Source organism: Lithobates pipiens, unplaced genomic scaffold (genome assembly GCF_037356315.1).
Source record: "Lithobates pipiens isolate NorthernLeopardFrog02 unplaced genomic scaffold, aLitPip1_a1.2 Scaffold_18, whole genome shotgun sequence".
Lineage (NCBI taxonomy): Eukaryota > Metazoa > Chordata > Amphibia > Anura > Ranidae > Lithobates > Lithobates pipiens.
Window position 1 is genome coordinate 512,329,323 of NW_027507758.1, and position 15,108 is coordinate 512,344,430.

The following is a 15,108-nucleotide window of genomic DNA, read 5'->3' on the forward strand; positions in this document are numbered from 1 at the left end:
GGGTCAAATGGGCTTTGAAGTCACAACACTTGGAGTCATCCCCAATGGACCTTATGATATTGGAAAATACTAACAGCCACCGTAGCCAATGGAATGGTATGCAAATTTGTAGGACTTTTCAGAGTGTGGAGTCCTCTAATCAATACTCCATTAGGACATAAATCCAAGAAGAAAGGATAGAAGACTCGACATAGTATAAAACCATTAATAAAATGTATTTAAAAAAAGGTAAATCACTCACGTTTAAGTAAAACCTCAAATGCATGGAAAGGGAAGTTGTAATGGCATGGACAGTACAGTAAACCCAACGCATTTCATCTCAATCAGACATCATCTGGGGTGTCCTAATGTCTCTGCCACGCTCAATTTATTAACTCATGTAACCCCTGAAAACAGGTGACCACGCCATCTGATGCAGCCTTTAATAATCCTAATGTTTCCAGGGTCATCAGCAAAATGGTGCCGGAGCCTCAGTCTGAAAGGGAGGTGTGTACGTCAAGCCTCAAAATGAAAACAAGGCGAGAAACCGGAAATGACAACAACATGGAAGCGGGTCAAGCCTTGTTTAAAAAACCAAGGCATAGACTGGCCCACATCACGTCAAAAGCGGCCCATTGAACATCACTCTAGCCCCCATGTGGAGAGACAGGATAATACAACTGTCGGCACCAAACAAACAGGTCAAGCCTCGTCCGAAAATCAAGACAAAAACCAAGTCAGGATTGCGCCTATCCTGCAAAACAAGTCTCCACATAGAAACAAAGATGAACAACATTTAATACAGATACGGTGTTAATAAGTTGAGAAAAGGCTTAAAACAATAATACAAACTTAATATCTTATGTAAATTTGTATAAAAACTCGTATACAAATATTGAAAAACCTGATTATGTGTATTAACTTAAAATAATAATATTAATATTTTTGCTTTGTTTTATGCTTGATTGATAAAAGCATTAATGTCCCATTCTACATTCATCCCGAAGGGGAGTAAGAATGTAATTGATAAATCCAGAATGTTTTGAAACACCTCTAGTATATGCCCCTCCATGCCAAGGTGGTATGTAATAGTCAATAATCAAAAATTGTGTACAACTGGGATCCCGGTTGTGGTATTTACAATAATGCTTAGGAACACAATGATTAGTTAATCCCTTTCTGATATTGGCTATATTTTCTTTAACTTGTACAGAGAACGAATGGATGGTTCTGCCCAAATATTGTTTGCTGCATCGACAAGTAAATAGATATACAATATGTCTAGTGGCACAAGTGAAAAAATGCTTAAATTGTATACATGATTAGTGGCTGTAGATTTAAATTGTATTGTTTTCTTTTCACCAAATGTATTGTGTAAGCAAACAATGCATTTTTTACATGGGTAATAACCTACAAGTTTATGAAAAAATGTGGGCTTAACTGGATGGTTGATAATATTAGTGGCAATTTTACTTTGTAACGATGGGGCACCTCTGTAAATAATCTTGGCCCAATCTGGCAATGAAAAAAAAAATGTATTTACGGTTTTACACTATGTCGATTCTTCTATCCTTTCTCCTTGGATTTATGCCCTAATGGAGTATTGATGAGAGGACTCCACACTCTGAAAGGTCCTACAAATTTACATACCATTCCATTGGCTACGGTGGCTGTCAGTACTTTCCAATATCAAAAGGTCCATTGACTCCAGTGACTCCAGTGAAGATTCCATATTCAGGTGTTGTGACACCAAAGCCCATTTAACCCATATATGCTAAATAGGGTCTGATTGTTCCAGTATGCCTCGTTACACTTTATTTGGTGGCAAAAAGCTTTCACAACGATGATTTTTTTCCACTCGGGTGATTGATCATTATTATCTGAATCAGGAATATAGTTCTCTTATATACATGTATAATTTTTTCACTTTATGATTCATATTAATTTACATTTGTATGGTTTATGTTTATGCGCTGCACTGTTTATACCCACTTTTTTATACAAGTTGTCTCTTGTAGTGCTAGCTGCTTGAACACTAAGCGCGGTTTAACACTATATCACTCCATGCTACATGCCATGTTTCAATAACACCCCAAAGCACCATCCTAATGCATCTTTGACGCAAATGCACTGCAGCACACCACAATACATGGTAATGCACTACTGTGTATTGTGCTGCGCTGCATCGCACAAAATGGTGCACATCCAATTTTTGGTCAACTTTGGTGCGTTGGGAGCCATTCAAAGAAATGGGCTGCATTAAAGCAATGCATGTTAATGTGCAATTTTTAATGCAACACATCAAGACAGTCAAGTGCAAATGGTCTCTAAAGGAAATCTAGAATCTTTTAAAATTATTTTAGGCTAATAATAGCATTGTGAACACCACAAAAGACATATTATGAGCTTCTAGCATTTCCAGGTAGATGTCACTAAACTGACTAAGCTATAAATCAGGCACTCCTAAGCCCTTGTACACACGGTCGGAGATTCCGACAACCAAATCCATCGGATTTTGTCCGTCGGATTTTGTCCGACAGATTTTGTCCAAAACTTTTGCATACACACGGTCGGACAAAGTTGTCGGAAAATCCGACGTGATGACGTTATTTCGTTACGACGGGACTATGTTCACGCTAGTAGCCAATAGCTTTGGTGTAGGAATTTGATCTGAGCATGCGTGGCACTTTGTACGATCGGAATTCTCTACACATAATCGGAGTTTGTCCGATCTGAGCATTTTGTTGGAAAATGTTACCAACAAGTTGGAAAACTTGGTCCGTCGGATACTCCGACGGAAACAGTCCGATGTAGACCACACACAGTCGGAATATCCAACAAAACGGTCCGATCGGACACATACCGTCGGAATCTCCTACCGTGTGTGTATAAGGGCTTAGAGTGCAGGTAGCATTAGGCTTTCTTAATATTTATTTGCAAACTGAGTATCATAACTTAAATTCCCTATTAAATCCTTATTTATAAAATCAGGTTTGATATTAATAATTATACAAAAACCTGTACTCTTCCAAAAACAGGAAAATAGAAACGTGTCATGCATGTTTGTGGTTTTGTCTCTGCCTAATTATTTTAATGTACATTAAGATTGTTATAGAAATATAAGTGCTCACTTTTCAGCACTGCCCTCCCCCGCAGTTGTTGCTGGAGTGCGCGAGACAGACACTAAGATCTACTTCCTGGTAAAAGAGGAGAAGAAATACATAGAGGCCCAAGCCTACTGCCAAGGAAGAGGCGGCACACTCAGCATGCCCAAGGATGAGGCAACCAACAGTCTGATGGCTTCATACATTAACCAAGCTGGCCTCAGCAGGATTTTTATTGGCATCAACGACCTGGATAGGGAAGGTCACTTTGTGTATTCTGACCGGTCTCCATTGCAGACCTTCAACAAATGGAGGCAAGGGGAGCCGAATAACGCCTACGATGAGGAGGACTGTGCTGAGATGGTCTCGTCAGGAGGGTGGAATGATGTTTCTTGTCTCATTACTATGTATTTTATTTGTGAGTTTGACAAAGAAAATGTATAATTGTGTTTCTATACAAGTAAATGGCATATGAAAGCACATACTTCAGCAATTTGCCAGTGAAACGTTAGTGTTTGGTTATGCAGTTTTGCATTGATATATTCTGTCTGATGTTTTTGCCAGTGAGATAGCACACCATTCCCTGCAGCCTACATGGCTATGGCTGTCTTTATGGGCAGCTTTACAGGAGAAGCATCTGGTCCTACATTTTCGACAAATAGCCTGATGCCAGCCATTTCATGAGCCCAGAAATGCGGTCATATGGGATATATTTTCTTCTTTGTAGCTGTACCATACACCTGACTCTGCACAGAAAATCAGTACCTACACCAAGTCACACCCAGGCAAACCTTATTTCTGGTAAGGTTATGCCCCCTCCATTGCAGTAACTTGTCTGTCAGGTGGGCCAACACATGTTAAAAGACTGAGATCTTAGTTGAGGCAATATCACATAATGGTGGAACACTTAGAAAAAAGATGTCCTAGTTGCATTTATAAGGCTTTTGAACTATGTGTTATAGTGTGACAGTCGAAGGTTCAGTTAATGTTTTTTCTAATCACGTTTTTGAAAAAAAAAAAAGTTATAGGTATCTGTTCTTGTTATGGCGACAAAGCATTCACCACACTACCATCTTCCCAGGAAAACTGGTATCTACAATTTTAAATATGCAAGTAAAGGGTTATTTAACAGACTAAATGCAATTTTCTAAAATATAGACCTTTAATTATTTGTTATAACGATTGTTATTTTTTGCAAAGTTACTGTTATTTTTGGCCCAAATTGTTGAAAATAGTGATTGCTATGGCAAATAATGATCAACACAGCTTAGTGAATTGACTTAGTTATGTTCTTATTCTTAATATATTCTGAAAATTACTTCGGGAAGGGTAGGATGTTTATTCTGATTGGAGACGGAAATGAGGGATATTGTAATTTGTGGAATAAAGATGACTACTAGGGGTAAACCTTCTCCATCTTTTCTAAGACTGGAGATCATTCTAATGACAGTCAAATGCAAACCATGACAAATGCATAGCAATTTACTGACTCCCTATTTACTAAACAGCTACAAGGCAACCAGGTCCATATCTATTACTTATATACATATTTTCTAATCAGTTTACCATGGACAGCCATGCGGAATCTTTTGTGGTGAGCAGATCCTTTGAGGCTTGTAAAGCAAACCCAAACATTAATTAACTCCATCATTCACTTTGCTCAGCAGGTAAGCAGAGCAGCATGAGATGTCTGTACACACACACACTTCATATTTGGTTGCATTCCTTCTGTCACAAACACATCTAGGTTCGCACCATGAGCTTTGTGGTGCTCCCTAGGTACCACTTACTAGGCCAGGAGGCCTACGTGGCAGTGCAGTAGGCCTTACCACTGGAGAAAAGGTAACTGCTGACTAAAAAAAACTCTTTAACACTCCTTCTGACCATCACAGTTGATGAGTACTCTTCTCTATCTTCTTTTCCTCTCCTGCAAACCCCTGATTAGCCAGAAGTCCTGTGTGCAACAGTCTTCCCCTAAACACATTCACCAATCACAGAATAGCCCTAAGATGTTAACCTCATTGTCTACTGTTACCTAGTGTTGATTGCCCTCAAAATGCACATGGAGTTCTATATTACAAAGGTGGGCTATTCTTGTTTTTAGAAAGCATCTTGTGTATTTTAGAAGAATATTAAAGTGATCCTAAACAGAGAAGTGTTAATTGGTATAATTCATTCTCATTAATAATATATATCATTCTACTTTGTTTTATTTTAAAAATCCTCTAAGTCCCTGATTCCTGCAGTGCTGTTGTGTGATCACATAATCTCTTCCTGTCCTTTGGCACTTGCAGGGAAAGATCTGTAGGAGAGGCTTCTATTACTTTGCTGATGTGTGCTCGCTACAGTGTGAGTATGTGTCTGATCAGCCCTGATTGGTGCTGTGCCAATCACATGACTAAAAAAAACCTGTTTCAGTAGAGTGATTCAAATTAGATCATAAATATCAAATAACTGTTTTACAGCTCCCTATAAGTCTTTATTGAACATAAAATGTGTATTTTTTTGTGCATTAGTATGGTGTAGTAGAAGTGGCGGCTAGTGTTTTTATTGGGGGTGGCAAACAATGCACCTGCACTCCCCCTGTTGGTCGGTAGGGTCAATCGCACCCCTCCGGTTGGTCGGCTCTGCACTTACCCCATAAAGAGGGCAGTGTTTCCCTCCAGGCGATGGGTGGCTGCTTCTCGTGCATCTCCTCACAGAGGCTGTGCATCTCCTCCCTCCCCCTCCTAGCGACCAATAGGATCACCTATCCTTTCAGCTAATTGGGAGACTTGTCTTAAGACCCACTTCCTGATTGGCCGGGAGAAGAATCAGTGGGACGGTAGTGAAAATTCATTCACTATTGTCGCACACCTGGGTGGGCTCAGGGCGCAGTGCTCTGTGCCCCTAGTACACCCTTTATTGAAGCCTATTAGAGCCTCTGGCTCTAATCATGTGCTTAAAAAAAAACCCATTGGAATCCATGTGTCCAGCACCCTGCATGTAGATTAGGGGGCCAGATGTATGGACGGGGATGGCGCCCATGTGCCCCTAATAGACGGGCCACCAATGTGTAGGTGTATACGATATCTTACTCCAATAGTGTTTAGCAATATGAGGACATGGAAGAGGGAGGGGGTATAATTTACCACTGTGTATATGCCCAGATGTGTGACTCTTTAGTCATGTGGCCTGCACAGATAAGAAAAAAGAGAAAATGAAGAGCTTAGCAGGGGACTGAAATTGAGCATGCTACATAGAGGACACCAGCTGGTTCACACAATCTCAGCCTGTAGTGGAGACACAGAAGATAGGAGGGACAGCTGAAGGCAGGATCAACCAAGTATATTTTACTCTACACAAAACAAATGCTTTGCTTGCTTTGTGAGTATGAACACTCCGTTAAGCATGTAATGAACACATGTAGCATGTAATGAGAGTTTTTCATAGTCTGGGTTTAATAGCACTTTAAGCTCTACAAATACATTGTTTAAATGATTTAACTGTAATGACATACACATTTCCAATGTCCTTCAAGAAGACTGTAGAATCAGTTCACTCAGTAGGCCTATAAAAGTCAAATAGCATGTTTTTCTTGGTTGATGGCATTTTTCATATTTTTACTGCAATTCTGCACACTCAATTAAGAAAGAAATCTAAAAACACTTAGAGGTCTATTTATCAATGTTCTCACATAAGATTTACCCAACTTTCAAGCAAGGTTCACAGATTTTCTAATTTAATCTTATGTGAAAAATAAAATTATGATACATACAACATACCCTTAAACATTTTTAATTTTCTTCTCAACTGAACGTGCAGGATTTCGGTATAAAATAGAAAAGCTGCCATCTTGTATGTGCTTTCATATGATTCATTTTTTCTTTTTACGTTATTTAATGTCATATCATCAGTATGCATACCACTTTTGATAAACAGCATTTATATATATTGTAGATGTGTAAATATAGAGGACTACTGTAAATGATGAATTAGACTATCCAGAAATAATATTATTGATGTTCTGTGTTAGTTTTTTTGTAATATTGTCATATTCCCTGAGTTGTATGTGAACAAATCCAATTTGCAAAGTAAAAATGTATACATTAATACACATAGGTTAAACCTAGACACTATCTATAACACATATTTCATAATTGTTTATTACAAGCATATAATCCCCTCTATATTATGATTTTTTTTTATGTGTGTTGGAATCATCTAGTTATATATACATATCATGTAGAAAAGCAACAACTTATTTACTGGTGAAGTATATGTTTATTTCAATGAAATTTAGGTACAAATCAAGCAGACTGGTTTCCTAATGGGTATATGCAGTTTAGTGTGACAGCTCTAGTCAAGCATTTTGATAAAAAAAAAGAAAAAAAAAAAAGAAGGTATGCATTACAGTTTTACCTACACATTGCCGAGCAGATTTAACCACTTGCAGACCGGACCATTTTGCTGGTCAAAGACCAGACCACTTTTTGCGATTCGGCACTGCGTCGCTTTAACTGACAATTGCGCGGTCGTGCGACGTGGCTTACAAACAAAATTGGCGTCCTTTTTTTCCCACAAATAGAGATTTCTTTTGGTGGTATTTGATCACCCCTGCGGTTTTTATTTTTTGCGCTATAAACAAAAATAGAGCGACAATTTTGAAAAAAAACGCATTATTTTTTACTTTTTGTTATAATAAATATCCCCCAAAAATATATAAAAAAACATTTTTTTCCCTCAGTTTAGGCCGATACGTATTCTTCTACATATTTTTGGTAAAAAAAATCACAATAAGCGATTATTGATTGGTTTGTGCAAAAGTTATAGCGTTTACAAAATAGGGATAGTTTTATAGCATTTTTATTAATAATTTTTTATTATTATTTTTTTTACTAGTAATGGCAGCGATCAGCGATTTTTATTGTGACTGCGACATTGTGGGGGACCCATCGGACATTTTTGACACATTTTTGGGACCATTGTCATTTCTACAGTAATCACTGCTATATAAATGCAGTGATTCCTGTGTAAATGACACTGGCAGTGAAGGGGTTAACCAGGGGGTGGCAGTGTAGGGGTTAAGTGTTCCTAGGGGTGTGTTACTAACTGTGGGGGGGTTGGGCTTTCATTTAGTTAACACTGATCTCTGCTCCAATCACATGGAGCAGAGATCAGTGTCACTAGTTGCTAGGCAGAATGGAGAAATGCTGTTTACACGGCATTTCCTCCATTCGGCCGCTCCGTGAGACGATCGTGGGGATGCCCGCGGCGATCGAGTCCGCGGGTCCCGCGACCGGACTCACGGGGGTCCCGATCAGCGCGGGAGCGCGCCGCCAGCGGCGCGCTCCGTCCTGACGGCAGGGCGGCGTTGAATATTGGACGTACCTGTACGCCAATATGCCTGCCCGTGCCATTCTGTCGACGTACATCGTCGTGCGCTGGTCGGGAAGTGGTTAAAGGAAAAATAATAATGCATCTCTATTCATTAATCATTATTAAAAGTATTATTTTAATGCAGGGAGGACAAGTACCTAAATTTATATTGTGTTCTTTCAGTCCCCTATGCAGAAGCACTCGGACTGGGGGAGGATCATACTTTTTTTTCACTGCAGATTCCTGTCAAATTTAAAATTGTTTGTGGCTCCTTCTACACAGCCGCATCGTTCATTCATAGGAAATTGTGAATAAAAATACTCATACTCATGAAAGTCCCATCTTCTACCATGACAAAGCAGCTTGTACTGAAGCTCTACATGTAACACAAGTGCAATGGTGCCATTTGATTTGTAGTCTATTGATATTTCCTCCATTTTTGTAACTGAAGGTCCACACCTTTGTATGGACCAGGGCTGGAGGAAGACTCTGCAGGAGCCAGAGTACTGTACCCACTATCCACTGATTGGGGACAATGCTCTGGAGGCTCCAATGCAAAAAATAGTAATAAATGCAAAAGGTGGAATTCTGCTTTAAATTACCAAAAGGATAACTTGGAAAAAAACAGAAATACGATAGATTTAAAGGATGACTATAGCAAAACAATTGACCAGATGCAGTCTTTTTCTATTTAGAAAAGCACAGCATAAGTGGTAGAGATCCAGGTTGCTAATGCATGTTTTACAGAAAGTGGCAAACCATCAGTTTCAGTTAGCCCTGAAATGGAAACTTTTTTTCTTTCCTGAGGAACTCTAAAAGATGAGGCAGTACACCTAAACATGTATGATGTGGCTAGGCAGGCATTGGGCTGCATTTAAATATAAACAGTACACTTTGATATAGTCTGCAGTCATTTTTGTGCTATTACTGAACAGTGATAAAAAATTGAAATTTGCGGTAAGTGATTCTGGGCGGTCTCTGCAGTAATAGTGTTTAAAAAAATGCACTCTAATGGAAGTGGACATTATACTTAAAAAGACGAAATTGGCAAAGTGACAAGACTCTTAAAAGCCCACTCCTACCCAACACACTTATATTTACCTTCCTTTTTTGCTGCTCCATATCTCCATCTGAGCCCTTGCCAAATAACCAGTGCTTCCATGTATAGGGAGCATGTGACCTCCTCCCAGGATGCAGTTCTGGGGCCTAAGCAGCCATTTTCTGGGCCCAAACACTGTCACGTGAGCAGGAGAATGTCAACCGTATGTTGGCTCTGGCATCATCAGTCATATAGCTTGCATTGAATTACTTTGCTGGAGGAACTGAAGAGTTGGGGAGCAGAGTGAAGATGAGGAAAAGTAGGTAAGGGTGGGCTAGGAAGAGACTTTGTCCTCTTTCCGTTGGGAACATGTGACATAGGAGTTGATTTACTAAAAGCAAATACATAGTGCACTTTGCAAAGCGCAATTGCACTCTGCTAGAACAGTTGATCCAGAGCTTAGTAAATGAGCAAAAGCTACGCTGACTTCTATCATCCAATCATGTGCAAGCTAAAATGCATTCTTTCTATTTTCCTTGCACGTAATTGGGTTCTCTTTGCAAAGTGAAGCTGTATCTTATTTACTAAGCTCTGGAACAACTGCATAGAAACCAATCAGCTTCAAGGTTTTATTATCAAAGCTTAATTAAAAAGGTCTGAAGTTAGAAGCTGATTGGCTACTGTGTACAGCTGCACCAAATACCTCTGTTCCCTTCTCCTTTTCATTTGTTCCTCTTTTAGGTGTAATGAATAGACCTCTGTTTAGAAACAATGTATTATTTAACATCAAAAGTGTTATATTACACTAATCTGTCATTTATCCTTTATATTATTGCATTTGTTATTTTGAAAAGCTGGTATAAAAGAAACTTTGTGTGAAAAAACTTCTGTGGGATTCACCAATAATTTGTTGTATTATTTCTTCATGATCCATATACATGTCCATGAGTGTGGCAGGAGGGTGTACTTTGCCTACAAAGTTTGTGATAAATGGTGCCCTCCTTTTAATCTCAGAAAGTTTGGAGGCAAACAATGCTTTTAGTGCTCATGCACACGGACGTTTTAAAAAACTGGCTGCAAAGCTAGCTCCGACGCCTGGAAAAATCGTCGTTAAAAACGTGATTTTTACTGCGTTTTGCATTGGCGTTTTTGCACGTTTTTTAGCGTTAGCGTTAAGTAGCGTTTTTTAAGAAACACATCTCTTGGCTATAGCACTCAGAAAACAAACGCGTTTGTGCGCGTTTTTGCGCGTTTTCCCGCGATTCGCGTTTTTACAGCTCTAGCTCCACGCCACGGAACGCACTGGTCCTGGGTTTTTTTTACAGCTTAAAAACGCCTATGCCATTTGCAGCTCAAAAACGCCTAGGTGGGCATGAAGCCATAGACTAACATAGACAGCCGTTTTTAAGCTGCAAAAAAAGCTCAAAAAAGCGGCTGTAAAAACGTCCGTGTGCATGAGGCCTTATAAGTACATCATGTTAGACTTAAACAGTTGAATGCTTCAGAGCAGTTGGTGCTTTATAAGTACATAATGTTGAACTAAAAGTTGAAGTTGAATGTTGAATGTTTCACAGAAGTTGGTCCTGGGTTCTATCAAGGGACCCACTTTAGGATTACATTACTATGCCCATATAGTGAGTTAAAGTGGTATTAAATACAAAAGCAAGCATTTATTATAGTTCAGCTTACCAATTCTTAGATGTGGTGGCTGCATTAATTCCTTTTTAGTCTTTCTTTCCTTTATTTTCACCGGGTGATCCTGACAGTAAATCTGTTGATTTTCTAAAAGAAAATGCTATTTTGCAGGTGTAGCAGCTAGAGCGATAGGACAAACCAATTACCACTGACAATGATCAGCTTTTATTTATTTATATAAAAATATATCCTAAAAGCAAAAAAAACAAAACATTGCTGCTTATAAATTATTAGCCGAAGTTGGCCTTCAATTTGTTTGTGCTTCTAAATCTGCTCCTCCTTGTAACACTCCCCTCCCTCCAGACTGACAATGCTGCTGTCCAAAGGTGCCCCTATGGGCCTTCATCCAGAGGCACTCTAATACAGGAGGTGTGTTACTGGCCAGATCACCAGGTGAAAACAGAGGGAATAAAAGCCTAAAAAAAGAAAATGAATGCAGCTCCCCCACGTCTAATGGTTGATAAGCTGCAATATATTACATTTTAGTTTTTGGGTTTAATACCACTTTTATTTTATCTTCACAGTTTTCAGTCAAAATGAACAGTTTCCCAGGGGGTGCATGGAGGGAGAGGTTGGGTTTTCTGGTCTACAAGAAAAGTTTAGATAACTCTGCACCTAATACAAGGCTTCCACTGGACTGGTATTGCCCATGTGAAGCAAAGTTTCTAATGACTGTCCAGAGATAGATATTTAATAGACTTACGGTAACTTGACTATGTTAGCCATTTTGGCCATACACAAGAGATAACGTACCACTGATGTCTCAGTGCCAAAGATCATTCTTATAAAAGTTCTTTCCATAATCTGACATGATCATTGGAGCTGAATATTCATGTACACTTCTTGTCAGGTTTATCTCAGGGAAACAAATGCTATCATATGCAAAAGTGTTTTTAGAAGGTCGACTTTGCTGATGCAGTCAGCCAGAGCCTGTCTGCTGCATTATGACTGTGTCCTTAACAAGATAATACAAATATCTCATGTTGATGGGTAGCCTAACAGTAGCTTCAAGATGCAGTTAAAAGTATTCTTCTATGGGGTTACTAGACAGGGATACCACTACGTGCAGAAAAAGCCTCACCTTCTAAATCACCATTACCGGACATATGTTTTGATCTTATTGGGTACTGAAGCATTCACATATTTACTAGCTATTCCAGGCAAAGTGACAGTACTTCCTGATAACTTATTCTTCCCCTCCAGCCATGTTTTGCTAAATGATACCTCTCTGCTACCTTCTTGCTAAAGGAGTCCACCCAAGTAAATTCTAGTATCAGGGCTTAGTTAGGATCTTGGCTGGGCCAATCAAAATGGCCAAAGATCGAAACCTGACAAAATAACAGCTAAATATGTCAACGGTCAGTGAGGGAACTCTAGGACACTGCAATGCTGGAGTAAAGGTGCAGTACCACTACCCCTGTCAGCCTATAGCAGAGCCAGAGGGAACAAGATTGCCCAGTGACCCAACGGGCCAACTGATTAGTCCAAGTCTCTGGGCAAGTTCAAAAAAGTTCCCAGCTATGCAGGTCCTGCATGCATAATTGGACCATTCTTTAATTTATTTGGCTAGCTTTAGATTGACATTAGTGATCTGCAGTGAGAAAATTTAGAACTTTATGCTCTTGTACCAAAGTTAGGTATAAAATATTACATGATGATATGGCACCATGTAATGTTAAGTAATTTCTTTGTATATCTAATTCTGTAATATTATAAAAAATATCTGAAAACATGCCCGGGTACAGGAGAGGGAGCATGCAAGTATATATTGTGATGTAATTCTGCGCTATCACTTTAACTTTCAAATCTCAGAGAAAATCAATAAAGTGTGGTAACTGATTGACAGGGTGGTTAGGACATGTCTAGTTCTGTATTTATTTAGCCAGTTCAATCACCTGGTGTAAGAGCTTTGAGCTGTGACTGACAGTGATCCCGGAGTACGTGGAGTCCTACTTATACGGTAAGATGGCATGATGTGCATTTACTATGTCAATACCAAAGATTTGCCTTTGCAGATCTTAACTTTCAATAGCAGTTTGCTCTACATCAATCAGTAAATATTCTACACATGTAGCAAGATTCCAGTGTTTGGTATCAGCTTAAGGCTGGGTTCACACTAATACTACACGACAGTCATAGGACTGTCTCATCCTACTTTTGCTCTGTGACATCAGTCCTACATCGGTCCTACATCGGTCCTACATCCATCCTACTTGAATGAACAGGATACTACGTTGATCCAACTTTGTGATAGTAGGACTTGTCCTTTGACCAATCAAAACAATCCCAGTGTGACATAAATTCCTTTTACTGCTGCTGTAATCACCATGTTGGATGTAACAAGTCGGATGGTTAGGACGAGGATCCTACCTTGATTCTACTTCAGTGATATTCAATGGGCTTAAGTAGGACCAAAGTCTGCAGCTTTCATTAAATAATAGACATGGGCAGAACAAAAATGTATTTAGTTTAGTTGCAGATGGATTTGTTAAGTTAAATATTTAATTTAGTTAAATTCATTAAGTTTTCATAGTTCATATTATTTTCGTTTCATTTTTCGTTTTTGATTTGAATTTTTTGTCCATATTCAAATCGAATTTGATTCAAATCAAATATTTAAAAATGAGTTAGGTATTACTTGTTCATAGACTGTTTACATATTTGTGATTTTATCAGATAAAAATAAGTTTTCACAACATGAATGCCTCCATTATGGGTCCAACAGAATATATTATCATCATTTAAATGTATTAAAATTGTTGAACTACAAGAGTATCAACATTTGCTGGACCCCAAACACCTTGATGCTATGTATGAATGAGACAGGATAAGCGAGTGCCCCCCCCCCTCCTGAACCATGCCAGGCCACATGTAACATGGGGGGGTGCTTTGGGGCAGGGGGGTCTGCCCCCCCAAAGCACCTTGCCCCTATGTTGATGGGGACAAGGGCCTTTTCCTCACAACCCTGGCCAGTGGTTGTGGGGGTCTGCAGGCGGGGGGCTTAACAGAATCTGGAAGCCCCTTTTAACAAGGGAGCCCCCAGATCCCAGCTGCCACTATGTAAATGAGTATAGGGTACCCCACGGCCAACTCACTTGTCCCCCCCTTTCCTGACCTGCCATGCTGCATGCTTGGATGAGGGTGTATGGATTTGGGCGGGGGGCACACCTTTTTTATTTTGGGATTCCCCTTAAAACCATACCAGACCCAAAGGGCCTATGGATAGGGGGGGCCCTAAACTGTTTTAATTTATTTTTCATTGCCAGCATTGTTTTCACAACTCGCACACAAGTCGCATTTATATCATGCATGTGTGACTTTCATGCGACTTTTGAGGGTTTACATTGAACTCTATGGCCCTAAAGTCGCATGAAAGTCAGATCAAAGCAGTGCAGGAACTACTTTAAAGTTGCTGTGACTTTAAGTCGCACAGATATGAATGGTACTCATTGGGAAACATGGGGTACAACTTTTCATGCGACTTTGGGGTCCAAAGTCACATGACAAGTCACACAAATGTGAATGGGGCCCAATATGAATAAGAATAACTTTAATTTGTATATCATAACTGATTCTTGCCATATGCGGATATGTTCCCAAACCATAATGTTTTTTGGTGATTATACAAAAGCTAAGGAAGCCCTGTCAGTTAGCATTGTCCCCATCCCTGTGACCAATAGGGAACAAACATTTTTTGATTGAGTTGGAAATGTTACATTTAGCTCAAGTTTGCAGAATTTGGTCCTACCTGTGTACAACCGTATCTATGGAAAGGTAAGTCTAACCTGTAACAGACATAGCCATCACTAATGGAGTCTACACATTATATGATAATTGGAGGGAAAAAAATCGCATTAAGAACGATCATAAAATTTTCATATAGTGTGTACACTTTCAATTCAGAGCTTCCAAAAGAAAAATTACTGAAGGAGC

At 39.3% G+C, this 15,108-nt stretch overlaps 2 protein-coding genes across 4 annotated transcripts in view; both read left to right on the top strand.

Annotated features, from left to right (window-relative positions):
• COLEC11 (collectin subfamily member 11) overlaps positions 1–7,508 on the top strand; it is an 86,305-nt gene extending 78,797 nt beyond the window's left edge. For 2 of the 3 annotated variants that reach the window (XM_077488738.1, XM_077488736.1), the window contains exon 7: positions 3,118–7,508. In XM_077488738.1, coding sequence (XP_077344864.1) covers positions 3,118–3,527 — 410 coding nt within the window. In that variant the 3' untranslated portion in view covers positions 3,528–7,508. The remainder of the gene's footprint in view (positions 1–3,117) is intronic. The other variant, XM_077488737.1, reaches the window with a different exon arrangement.
• Positions 7,509–13,038: 5,530 nt separating this feature from the next.
• Positions 13,039–15,108, top strand: part of ALLC (allantoicase) — a 52,667-nt gene continuing 50,597 nt past the window's right edge. The window contains exon 1 of the mRNA XM_077488735.1: positions 13,039–13,135. The gene's annotated coding sequence lies outside the window, so the exon portion shown is untranslated. The remainder of the gene's footprint in view (positions 13,136–15,108) is intronic.